The sequence below is a fragment of the Macrobrachium nipponense genome, chromosome 10 (genome assembly GCF_015104395.2).
Source record: "Macrobrachium nipponense isolate FS-2020 chromosome 10, ASM1510439v2, whole genome shotgun sequence".
NCBI lineage: Eukaryota > Metazoa > Arthropoda > Malacostraca > Decapoda > Palaemonidae > Macrobrachium > Macrobrachium nipponense.
Genome location: NC_087204.1, coordinates 68,743,180 through 68,755,819, shown reverse-complemented (window position 1 = coordinate 68,755,819; position 12,640 = coordinate 68,743,180). Strand labels below are relative to the sequence as shown.

The 12,640-nt window shown below is 38.8% G+C and overlaps 1 protein-coding gene across 1 annotated transcript in view; it reads right to left on the bottom strand.

Annotated features, from left to right (window-relative positions):
- LOC135223993 (pre-rRNA 2'-O-ribose RNA methyltransferase FTSJ3-like) overlaps window positions 1-12,640 on the bottom strand; it is a 90,166-nt gene that overhangs the window by 48,135 nt on the left and 29,391 nt on the right. The window contains exons 4-9 of the mRNA XM_064262915.1: window positions 8,775-8,948; window positions 8,479-8,595; window positions 7,694-7,828; window positions 7,149-7,295; window positions 6,326-6,481; window positions 5,851-5,984 (exon numbers count right to left, since the gene is read on the bottom strand). Coding sequence (XP_064118985.1) covers window positions 5,851-5,984; window positions 6,326-6,481; window positions 7,149-7,295; window positions 7,694-7,828; window positions 8,479-8,595; window positions 8,775-8,948 — 863 coding nt within the window. The remainder of the gene's footprint in view (window positions 1-5,850; window positions 5,985-6,325; window positions 6,482-7,148; window positions 7,296-7,693; window positions 7,829-8,478; window positions 8,596-8,774; window positions 8,949-12,640) is intronic.

The following is a 12,640-nucleotide window of genomic DNA, read 5'->3' as shown; positions in this document are numbered from 1 at the left end:
TGTATATCGTATAGGAACAACTAAAGTATGGCTTAATTTAGCCAATGCTGCATCTCTTCATCAACAGGATATTAGCCCATACATTGGCAATCAAGTTTGTCAAATATGAAATTGCTTTGGAACCAGAGTGAAGCAATCTGATAAAGGTTGTCTCATCGACTAATCTCCTGCTTGACTCTGAAGATGTAATCTTAGCCACTGCTGTTGGCCAAAGGTCTAACCATAGAGCCATTTGAAATATCGAAGCTGTTACCTCTAATGTAGCATCTTCTTGACAAGAAAGTCAGGGGCATACCATCTTCACCTGATCTAAGGTTAAGCCAGGTCTTAATCTCACCACATCTGGATTGATTTATCTCCCTAGTAACAGAACAACAGGTGCCGCATAATATTTCCTATGTCTCAGCAACAGAGGAGGAAGGAACTTGAATGATCTATTTGATCGCAAAGAATTATCCCTTCCAGAAATCCATGCGTTAACATACTGCAACACAGATTCTGCATGACTTGAGCATGGTAATTCATACGACACCTTTACATCCTTTTTTTAGTCCCAATAGATATAGCTTCAATTCCAGTAGAAGCAATGCTGGAAGGAGTTTCAGACCTCCTGAGAGACCTCTGCATATGAAGCCAGAAACTCTTGATTTTCCCGTTCTTCTGCTTCCAAAACATTCTGTTTGGCCACCGATGAAGGTATATCACTCCCATCAGTTGACAAACGTCCATGGAATTCACAGTCGCCCAATACTATGACCACGACACTTATGTTCTGCTGGCTAGTACTTCAATACCCACCATGAGAATGCGAATGTTTAAACCTTTCAATGCTTCTTGATCTAGAGCGTGAACACTGTCTATTCCTCCAGGATGACGGCTCCCTTGAAGTAGAATGTACTACTTCATCAGTGTTTCTACTATCATCAACAATGGCCATTGGGGAAGCTGACCTTGAATTTCTGGTCCTGGCCCAAACTGCCACTTTAACCAGTGTATTTGGCAGGATTACCAATGCTGCATTATTCAACCTTTTAATTGGAGTGTTATCATCTTTCCTCCTTATCTTGAAAAGTCTTACAGGAGAGAATGGAGCCTGCTCCCCAGCCTTTGAAGATCGATGCATACCCACTGCTGATTCTCTAAACAACTGTGGGTTAACCCCCAACCGTCTTTTGCATCATGGTCAGCACCATAGTCCCAGCCACTTCCTTATCCTCCAACACTTGACTGGTGCATGCACTGACGTCATTGAATCTTGTGATGACGTTAAACTAGATGAAGAAGACAATTTACATCTTACCTTCTTGCCTTTCTTATTTATCTTCTCTTCCTTAGCTTGTAATTTCTCCATAAACGTGCATGCGACTGAGTCTGAAATTGTGGTTGCATCCATTGGTACCAAGATGTGAGAGTGGAAGTAGGCTGTGACGTCACCGTGCTTGATGGAAGACGCTGTGTAGATACTGATGGAATCCCTGTACGGGCCACAAAGTTAATTTCCAAATTCTGTGGCGTTGGAATCATGTGCACCACTACAGCTGCCGTAGTGCTCACCATTCAATAAACTGCAGACCAGGGGCAGGAGGGACACTCATAGACGGATGAGCCGGAGGGAAGTGTGATGTCATACAGTAAGACAACAACCAATCTCAGGTTGATACCCCTGACAATGCTCCCCTCTACCCGCAGGGATAGAAGAAGCATAATTAGGTACAAACCGCCCAAAATCCCACCTGATGCTTCCGACAACGTATCATTATAAGAAACCGATGGGGTATGAGAAGCATCAATTCAGGTGACAAAACATATGGAACAGCATCATGCACTGTAAGAACAAAAGAAGCTGAGCTGAAGACACTTGGTCATCTCCTTTCTCTTGTAATGACCCTGGGTCTCATAAAACTTTCCATTGTTCCACCGACCAACAACGACAAATTGAATATGGATTAGTAATTGTATATACGTTTTCTCTGAACCTACTGCACACTGAGTAAGGATCCGTAGACGATGAAGTTAAAAATCTCGAACAAGGAAACCCACTCGCTCCAGGACATTTCCTTTGTTTCTTGTGAGATCCCAAAGAAAGCTTCATTGGTGAGGCAAAATTCTCCATGATCTCTCACAACTTATAGTCCAGGAGCCAGGTCTGTTTATTTGACTGTCACAGTCAGCAAAGTTTGAGAAGTGTTTCTGGACTGAAATTTACTGTAGATTTTAAAAATCAACTTCTTGCTTGCACCAGCCAGACCATTTTTATGATATACACTTCCCAAATTGATACCTGGCAATTTATCTGTCTGCTATGTACTTAACTGATCATGAAGATGGTGTACATTAAAATGTAATCTTAAGGAAAATTAAAGGCTTCATTCAAAATATATGAACGACATTATTGACTATCAATGCTTATCATAATAAAAAATAACACTTTCTCTGTCATACCCAAAAAACAACATGTCAAAAATTTCAGTCACCCAACAAAATGCTATGTCATTTTTGTATGTCAAATGCATTCAGTAATTATAAACAAGGTAAACAGAACATATGAATACTGTACAATATTATTGAGAAAAAAAATCAAATAGCTGAAGCAAATCTTTCCCAGAGTCTTGACCAAGGCACTGTGGTCCCCTACACAACAGTTAATTACATAAGCAGTTTCAAATGAAACATATGTAAGTTTGCAAATTATTTATGTCTAAATTTCTAAAGAATAGAACATCCATGCAGAGGGCATTTCACTGAAACTGTTTTTAGAACCGCAACTTTTGACGAAGTTCCACAGAAGCTAAATCAAGAACATACTTTTGAATTTGGACCTGCATTTCCAACTGATAACTATTTTTCTTCATCTGACACATCACGTTCCTCTGTTTCACTATCAATGTCACTTTCCTCATCAGGAACTTTTTCAGTTTGATAACTGAGACAACCAGGAACCATGGGACATGTAAACCGATTCACCATGTATATATATTCCATTTTTTTAAGTCCACCCGTTACAATGTAGATCTAGGTGTTTAATGTCTCTTTCATCTGCTGATTTCCATATGTTGGCAATGAAGTTTGCAAGAAGGGTTGCTTGGTATGGGGGAAGCATAGATGGCCCCATTCCTTTGATATTTTTCAAATGTTTATAAGAGTCTTTGAACTGATACTTCACAGTGAATATGCTGAAGCAAGCTGTATTAACAACTTTAGATTTTTTTTTTTTTGCCTATACAAAACACACACAAACTCTTCCAGAACAAGGTATGTGCCTTCATTGTTGAGGAGACAAGTTCTCCAAATGCTCTGCGGAACCTTGGATATTTCTCTACAATATTTAAGGTGTGCAAACCTGGTAATGCTTTACAAAGTTCTCTTCCTAGTGTCTGCCAACAATGTTACATCAATATACCTCTGATTGTTATTGTTTGAATTGCTGACATCTGGCATGATACAACAGAATCACCAGCACATCCGTTTCATTTGCTCTTAAACTGATGATGTGGTTGGAGTTTAGGCTGTGAATATGTGTCACATGCTGCATCATCCTTGTATCAGCTTCAGTGTGGGAACTCACAAGTGGCTTATACTGTTTCCTTGTCATGTGTCCATCCTCAACAGAATACAAGAAGCACTTGTCATCAAGAGCATAAAATAGTTTCTTACTGGCCAGTATATCACAATACTGATCATCACACCACCGCTTAGCCAGGAAGCGAAGGGATGTCTTGAAGGAAGAGGATGACAAAGCTGCAAAGAAATTCTTACGTCTAGTTTGCTCCCCACCGGTGATGTTGAAACCAGCTACTGAACCACAATCACTGAAGAATTTGGTACACCTGTCATGTTCTAGCTCCTTAATACCTGTTCCCGAGTAAGTGTCACTGACAAAATGAACTTCTGTTGCAGATGTTCTGCAGATATTTCTTAATATACATGTTGCTGCATCTTTGAATTTAACAGGTATAGTCAAACATCTGATAACAAACATGGCATCAATTACTACGACATGCAGAGATTCAGTTGCTGTACTTACAACTTTTCCTTGCAGTTTGTGCAGAAGTGTAGACTTTGCAGTATATACTGTTTGTTTTTGTATGGTGTTTTTACATTGCATGGAATCAGTGGTTATTCAGCAATGGGACCAACGGCTTTACATGACTTCCAAACCACGTCGAGAGTGAACTTCTATCACCAGAAAACACATACTCATTGAACTATCTACATTTCCAAGGCACAAAGGAACAGGAGTCAAGGGATACTTAAGACTGCTGGTAAGTCAATATGAGAAGTCAGCAAGAAAAAGTAGTTGCCCAAACAGTTCTCTCGTTCCTTTCACCTCTATTATTTTTTTCCTTTCCTTGTCCACTACCTTTCCTTTTACAGCATCTTGATAAAAGCTTTTAGCTACTTTCCTGGGGATTGGTGCTCTCAAACCTGGAGCTGGAAGTCAAACAGTCTGCCTTGAACTCGGTGTACATTTTCTTGCCAATCCTCTGCACTTGTAGAAGCTCGCTTGTAACTTCTTTAGATGCAGCTTTTTAAATTCCAGTAGAATACAAAAGAGAATCTGCAAATGGATTCATGGTAGTGTCCATAATATTGAGGATTTTTTTCAAATCTGATGCATCTCTCTTGATTCTTGATGGTTTCAGTTCTTGGGCTGGTTCATCAAGTTGAGTTAATCCTGTTTGCACTATAAGCTTCCAACAAGAGCACTTCTTGTTGATCTAAGGATATTCCACCTCTTATGTGCACCAAAATTACGAGTCATCGATGTTATCCCTGACAGTCTTGATGATGCATCTGCTTTTTCGGTCAGTTCTAATGTAAGCACATTGACTGAATGCTTTTAATGTTCGTGTAATGTTGAAAGACCCACTTTTTACCTGATCTTTCAAGCCAGGGTGAGTGTCCTCAGTATTAAGCAACTTTATTTCATACAAGGTCAGCCATCCGGCATAATTGTGATGACCAATTATTGCAAAAAACAGGAGAATCATCACAATAATGATTATTCATAGCAATTCAGACATATATGATAAAGACTTTATGACCTTTTATTAGGCACATAGGAAAACAGCACAAACATCATACAACAAGCTAAAATAGAATTTAATTTGGAAGTTCAGTGCATTATTTAAATCTACACAAAATTTCAGTCTAGAAACATTAGTCAAACCTTCCTGACTCAGACAGTCAAATAAAATGGACTTGGCTCCTGCTCTATTATACAAACCTACAAGATCATCACACACACTGAGCACACCCCGGGGAAAATATAGAAAATTAAAGATAGGAAAATGGCCAATTAAACTGCTTTAAAGAGATAGAGAGTAATCACATCCTCTCTTAAAAACAGTGAGAAAGTAACTGATACGTTCACAGGATGCCCAAGGCATTGTGGGAGCTCCCAAATACCCCATGACCAAGTACAGATGCCAATAGTCCCTGGATCACACAAGTTTTTATTAATTTTACCGGATTTCCAGCTGGAGCTAGAAGATTAGCCTAATGTTAAGACCGAAGGTTTGCTCTGTATATGAAAAAATACTAAGCAAACACTTTTGAAGGGTTTCTCCAGGATTTGAAAATGTTATGCTTGCATTTGTGTATCTGTGAAATACTTACTTATGGTAATTGGTTACGTTCCAATGAAATGTTCGGGCTATTGAGAATTTGAACAACTCGAATCGCGTAAGATTGAATTATTACTGTACTTTGAGCTACTGCTGCACTGCAGTTTCATTATCAACAATCTTGTCATTGAGGGTACACTAAGATCAATTCACAACCATGAATAGTACTTATAACGAAACATTAAATAATCAGATCATAAGTACTTTCTAATAATTTACTTACCTTCCTGTTCTATCCAAACGCTGCTTATCTTTATCAAAAACAATGTATTCATTTTTCTTCTCCGCCTCCTCTTCTTCACTTTCTGACAAGACTTCTTTGGCTTCTTGATCTATGATATCGTCTATATTCTGAATCTAAAAGAACAAAAACAAAAGAAAAAAGAAAAAACAAATTAATCAAACACAGTACTCGGTAATAAGTACATTACATGATTTGGGTTTTCACTAAGCTAAAAAAATATAAAAATAGGAAAAATATGAAGGACTTGTAAAGAGTTTTGATCATTAACGCTTAATATGACCACAACAATGAATGAAATAGATTACTAAACCCAAAACATGACATAAAGCAATATTAACTATTAGTTATAAGGTATGCTTATAATAAAAGAAAAATGTTTGCTTTGACATTAAGTGAAAAAAGTTCCAGCCCCAAAAACCAACACTTTAAACTGGTATAAAATCCCATTCTTTACCTTTGACAACCTCTCAAGACTGAAGAGTTCTACCGAGGTATCTGTAGGACCTTGGTCTCCAGGAACGAGACTCTTCAGCCTCATCTTTTCCAACAGCTTCTTTTTCAACTTCCGTGACTTTTTTTCCTTCTGCTTTCGATCTCGTGCTTGTTCAAACTGAAATATAACACGATCATGAACACAGTTGCGCAATACTTTCCTTTCAAGTTCAGAGAAATATGTGCACATCAAATATGACAACAGAAGTATAATTCACAAGTTACTTATCATTACATAGTCCTATCCTGCACAATATTTCCCCTATCTTCACCTACTTTGTTTTATTTTCATAGAGTTATGGTATGTACAGTTGAGTGAATGCAACATTCCCTTTTCTGTACTGTACACCAATCAGTAAATAAATACACTGTATTGTTGTGTGTGTGTTTTTTTTAAATATTCCTTATCCTGCTTCCAATTGTTGGAAAGAAACTCCTTTTGTTAAGTAAAATTGGATAGAATCTGATAATCAAGCCTGGATAGTAACACTCATGTACATCAATCATTTAGAATGGTGACTCCACTACTACATATGATTGATTAGTTAACACTAATGAACAACAGAGGAAAGTGAAAGGTCAATGTCCTAAACTGAATATGTTCCACAAGGAACATTGGGAAGCTGGAAATGGTTGCAGATAAAATAGCCCTTATGCAGATGGTAAGGTTGCCTGAAAGTGAAAATCTACCAAGTTATGTGCAAACCTTCTACTCAGGACCCAAGCATTGAAGCCATCTGTGAACCCATCAGCTACCTTAACCCTATAATAAAAAAGGGTACTACCTTTATGGCATCAAGTTCCTTCTCGATTGCTGCCAGTTCTTCGTCCTCTTCTCCATCTTCGCCTGCCTTATCTTGCTTTTCAGATTCTTCTGTCTTCTCACTCTTCAACAATTTCTCCTTCTCTTTTGCAATGCTGTCGAGATCAGCCTAAAGACAGGAAATTTTAAAAAAATTGTTGAGATCAGCCTAAAGACAGGAAATTTAAAAAAAATAAACAAGTGAATAAGCAATATAACAGAAAATTAAAAATTCAATAAAATCCAGAAAGCCTCATAATAAACTGGAAGCTACAAGAAAGTTATGTCAGGTTATTATAAACATTTTTATTTGCTAAAAATAAGCAATTTACTATAATTTATATATTAATTATAGAAAATTAACCTATAATTTGGAAACATTAAAAACATAAAGCACATACAACAATTTTACATCACCCATATAAAACAAACATTTTTTCTACTTTATGAAAAACTGAATGAAAACACTTTCCAAAATACAGAGGAGAAATTCTTAAGCCATTGTACATTAAAGCACAATCTCATTACCTTAACCTCCTTCCTCCAGGTCAGGAGCTGTCGTAACTCTTTTCTCCCTAAGACTTTGATATCTTTGCAGCTTTCAAGGATGCTTCCAGTTGTTAACTTGTGTTTTTTCAAAGGTTCATCGTTTTCAAAGTGTAACTGAAAGAAGGAAAAACAAGATAAAACTATGACACAGAAGAAAGAAGGCAATTTTTTATGAAAAGGCTTCTTTTTCATATAGTTATCCACCTCTACTCTCAGGTATATGAAATTTTTTTTTATTTATTTGCATAACATACAACTATACAGCATTTTTGTATACATGTAGAGTAGGCTGATAACGTATGTCTTACAACCCATAAGCATGTATAATTTCCTTGGATTATTATCACTGTTCAGAAGTTAAACCCTATTCATATAGACCAAGCCTACAAGGACCACTGACTTGATATTCAAGCTTCCAAAGAGTATGGACTTATTTGGAAGAAATTACAGTATATAACAGGAAGTGCAGAAAGAACAGAAATACATAAGTACAACTGCATTAATTCAAAAGATTTCCATACACTAATAAATGCAAGTGTTTATTTTTACATTACTTAAATGAGCCCTTATGAAAGTTAGCAAGCCTCAGCATAAGTGCTTTCCCAAAAATTTCATTAAAGATTCTCAACAAGTAAAATATTCTACCTCTCCAGAGGTACAAATTCTGAACAGCATGTAGTATATTATATACTGAGCAAACCCATACTCCAAACAGGGAACTTTTATTCTTTATTTTTTGTCTTTTGAAATTTAAAGGAACTTACCTCTGTGGCTGTCTGAAGAACTTCTACATAATTTGAAGCATGTATGAACTCAGAGACAGGAATTCTGTTGTACAAGACATTTGCTCCTTCTGGATAACCTTCAGCTTTTGTCTTTGTCTGAAATAAAAAAACAATTACGTACTACATTTTCAATATATCTAACTAGGATGACACTTAGTAACCACCAAAGTAGTAGATGATTAACAAAATTAACTAAAACTCAATAATAATCATAGCTGAAATGCCATTCAATTGTTGAATTATCAAATGACACTAACAAACTTCCTAAAATGTACCTTTGCGGGCTTCCACAAGTTAATCTTGCTAACTGGCTCTGGGTCAACTTCTTCAAATACATTCTTAGGATTGAAAAATTCCTGGTCAACCTTTGCAGGATCGAGATAATTCTGACAAACAACGAAGATTTCGGCTGACTCATAACGAGATGACATGGGTTTGGTAGCATTGACCTGCAAAACATATGTTATGAATGACATGCATTGTATCAATCTATAATTCAGACATGTGTGGTAAAGAAATAATCAAATGAATAACAGTAGGAAAAATTAAAAATTTTTATTTTCATAATAAAATTTTTCACACATACTTGCCAAGTAATTACCCAGCTATACTTTCCTACTTGTAGAATAGCTAAATTTTGAAATTCGTGGTAGCGATTCATTTGTCTTAAGTGTAAGTAACTACCCCGCCCTCTACCGAGGAACCATAAGAACAACAACACAAAAGATAATCCCTTCTTTTGTGCATAATGTCCATTAGAGGGGAGGGAGGGCTCCGATCTCCTTTATATTATACATTCACTCACTCACATATATTTAACTTAAATCTATTTAATTATAAAACCTTAATATTAAACATTTTTTCTCTCTCTCTCTCTCTCTCTCTCTCTCTCTCTCTCTCTCTCTCTCTCTCTCTCTCTCTCATACGATACATATTGTGTTCTACACTCACCAATGACAGTAGTATATCGAGACTTGACTCCAGTAATGACGACGACGATGACAATGACGACAATAACAATGACGATGACATTGACGCCGATGACGATGACAGACCTGTGCAGTTCGATGAATGATAATGATGATGGTGTTACTGCACAAGTATAATGAGGCCTTCAAATCAATTCGGGAAGCGCCTCATCCTCAGATATCGGCGCTGGATTGTCAACATTTGCTTGTGAGAGAGGTGAAGAGGCTGGTGGTGGCAGAGAGGAGGCTCCCACTCCACTCGTAGAGGCTCCAGGTTCACTTGGAGGCTCTGATGGTGTAGCTGGGGTTTTTACCTTGGAGAAGAACATGGTGATGGGTAGTTGCTGTCGTTGTTTTTTCTTTTGCTGCAAAATGCCCTTGTACAAGGACATAACCCTGTCAACACGGTTGCTAAACTCAACAGCTCGAACCACATTATTGTTGATGTCCTGTGCAAATCGTTGCATTGCTCTTGCCAAGTTGCACAATTGTTGCAGGTTCTCCAGGGTAAGGCCACGCTCTTCAATTTCTTTATCTTGCTTTTCTTCGCTTTCTTCTTCACTTGCAGACTTCGTCATCTCAAGGAGGTCTTCATCTGTCAGTGGGTCCGAGCGGGCATCGATAAGGCCGTTGACGTCTTCATCCGTCTTGTCGAGAATCCTTCATCCCTGATGATGCTAGCCAGCCTCACCGCCTTCTCCACTGCCAAGTGATGAACTTCATCAAGAGTGAAACCTGCATGGCCATGCACCACGTTAGGTCATAATTTCTTCCAGCAAGAATTTATGGTCTCAGTTTTCATGTCCTTCAATACTTGCTGGATATTAGTCAAGCATGACGCAATGTCGTAGTTACGCCAGTACTTTTTCAAGGTGAAGCCTTCGTCGTCGCCTCCAACTGCCGCAATGAGGCCCTCCAAATGACACATTGATCCATCGGCTGAATTAAAGATGTGGTGTTAGGGGGCAGAAACTCGATCTGAACCCCATCATATTGCAGGTCTGTTGCATGGCCTCCTGCACAGTCCATCAAGAGAAGGACCTTAAAAGGGAGGCCCTTCTGAGCCAGATACAGCTTCACCTGGGGAATGAAGCAAAGGAGGAACTATTTGAGGGTCAGGGCTTTCGTTATCCAGGCCTTAGAGTTATGCATCCAATACACGGGGAGCAGAGCCTTATTTCTGTTTTTTAAGGCCCATGGATTTTTGGCCTCATAAATAAGGCCTGGCTTAAGCAAAAAGCCTGCAGTATTGCCAGACATGCTGAGAGTAACATGGTCCTTGTGGGCCTTGAAGCCTGGCCTCTTCACTTCATCCTTTAAGAGGAATATACGAGAAGGCATCCTCTTCCAAAAGAGGCCTTCTTGTCCATGTTAATAACTTGCTCAGGGAGGTAGCTGTCATCACTGATGAGCTTAGGAAACTCATCCTCCACGTAACGACGAGCAGCATCGGTGTCGGCAGAGGCAGCCTCACCATACAAAGGCATGCTTTTGAGGCCGTATCTCTTTTGAAATTTATCGAACCAGCCTTTGCTGGCTGTAAAGCCTTGCCCTTGAGGAGGCGAATCACTCGTGGCAGAGCTAGTACTGGCTTGAGGTTTGTCAGGATCATCTTCAGCGGCTTCTTCAGCATCTACTTTGTCTTCGTCAACAAACAAGGTTTGATCATAAGAGAGATTTGGCCTTTCTCCTGATCATATTGGTGTCCAAACTCACGTTTTTTTTGTCCTGAAATCAGCAACACGCAAGGCTAATACAGCTTCCATTTTCACAATTCTCTATTACACGGAGTTACCAGACATTTCGCTTCTTTAATGAAGCTTATTGCAGCAGTTATGCGGATGTTAGCTTCGTCTTTTTTGATGTAGCACATTGTCAATTCATTCAATCCATAAAGGCGTGCCACCGTGGCATAACTTCTGCCATTTGAACATATCTAAAAGTTTGACCTTTTCACTGATGGTCATCATCTTCCTCTTCCTCTTGGGCTTATTAGAGGAATGTTTAGCAGGGGCACGGCACTTAGGAGGCATTGTGGGGACTTAATGAAAAGTTAATTTCGAACACAACACTAAGATACGCGAGACACAGTTGACAGCGTGAACGAGAGTGGCGAGATACAACAAGGGAAGAAGCTGGGAGAGGATGCAATGATGCGCAGCCAATCTGCTCACGGGATACATCCACTTGTGCTCTCATTCATTTATCTCGCTCCTTGTCTGAGTGCCCGTGGGTATGTACAAAGCCTCTGAGAGAGCTTCTCTCTGTCTGACATCCTGGGAAACCATTTCTCTTGCACATCACAATGAAACAATGCTGATTTCCGCAATACGGCTGCCGATTTGGCGGTATTTTTGAATTTTTATATTTCGATGAATATTTTTTAAAAATCAGTGATGCACTGAGGCCGCGAAACCTGAACTGCGAAGTGGTGAGGGATTACTGTATATGTGAAACTTAATCTTATTATGAAAATATATACCATTTTCACATAAGTAACTTACTACGTAATTACACAGCTGAATCCCACATTGATAGGTGGTAGGATAAATGGGCATATTTGCTTCTGACGCAGCTAGTAATAATGATGAATTTGTAACATAAAATTCTGTTAGCTTTGACAAAAAGCCTGTTGTACCCTTATGTGGTAAGATAGCTGAAGCAGGTGATTACTGGCTATTGGTCGTTGCTCATCTTGACCCATAGTGACTTAGAGGAGCATCCACAATAAGTCTACTTTTGAGAGGGGACTTTGGAGTGAAGGAGTACTCTGAACACCCACAAAGTATCTTGGAGAATAAACTGCCCTTGCCCTGGGGGCTGTACAAAGAAAACATACACGACCAAAAAAAACGTTACCTACACCACAAACAACACAAAAATTAAAAACTACTATACCATCACCGACTTGTTCGTACTCCAAGTACAAGTAACCCCAGGTTCCCCAAGAGAAACTCAACACCCAAAATTCAAGGCGAAGAAGTTACGGAGAAGAAAGTGTGTTTCCTATGCTTCTTCCCCAAATACCGTGCCAGCCACCAAAAGTTGACCTAAGTTACTGCAGTTTTCAAAGGCTGTTTCTATTTCTTTCAATAGTGTGAGGAGGATTGCCGAAAGACAAATTATGCCAAAAAGCATACGAAGTGGCAACACCCCTGATTTCATATGCTCTT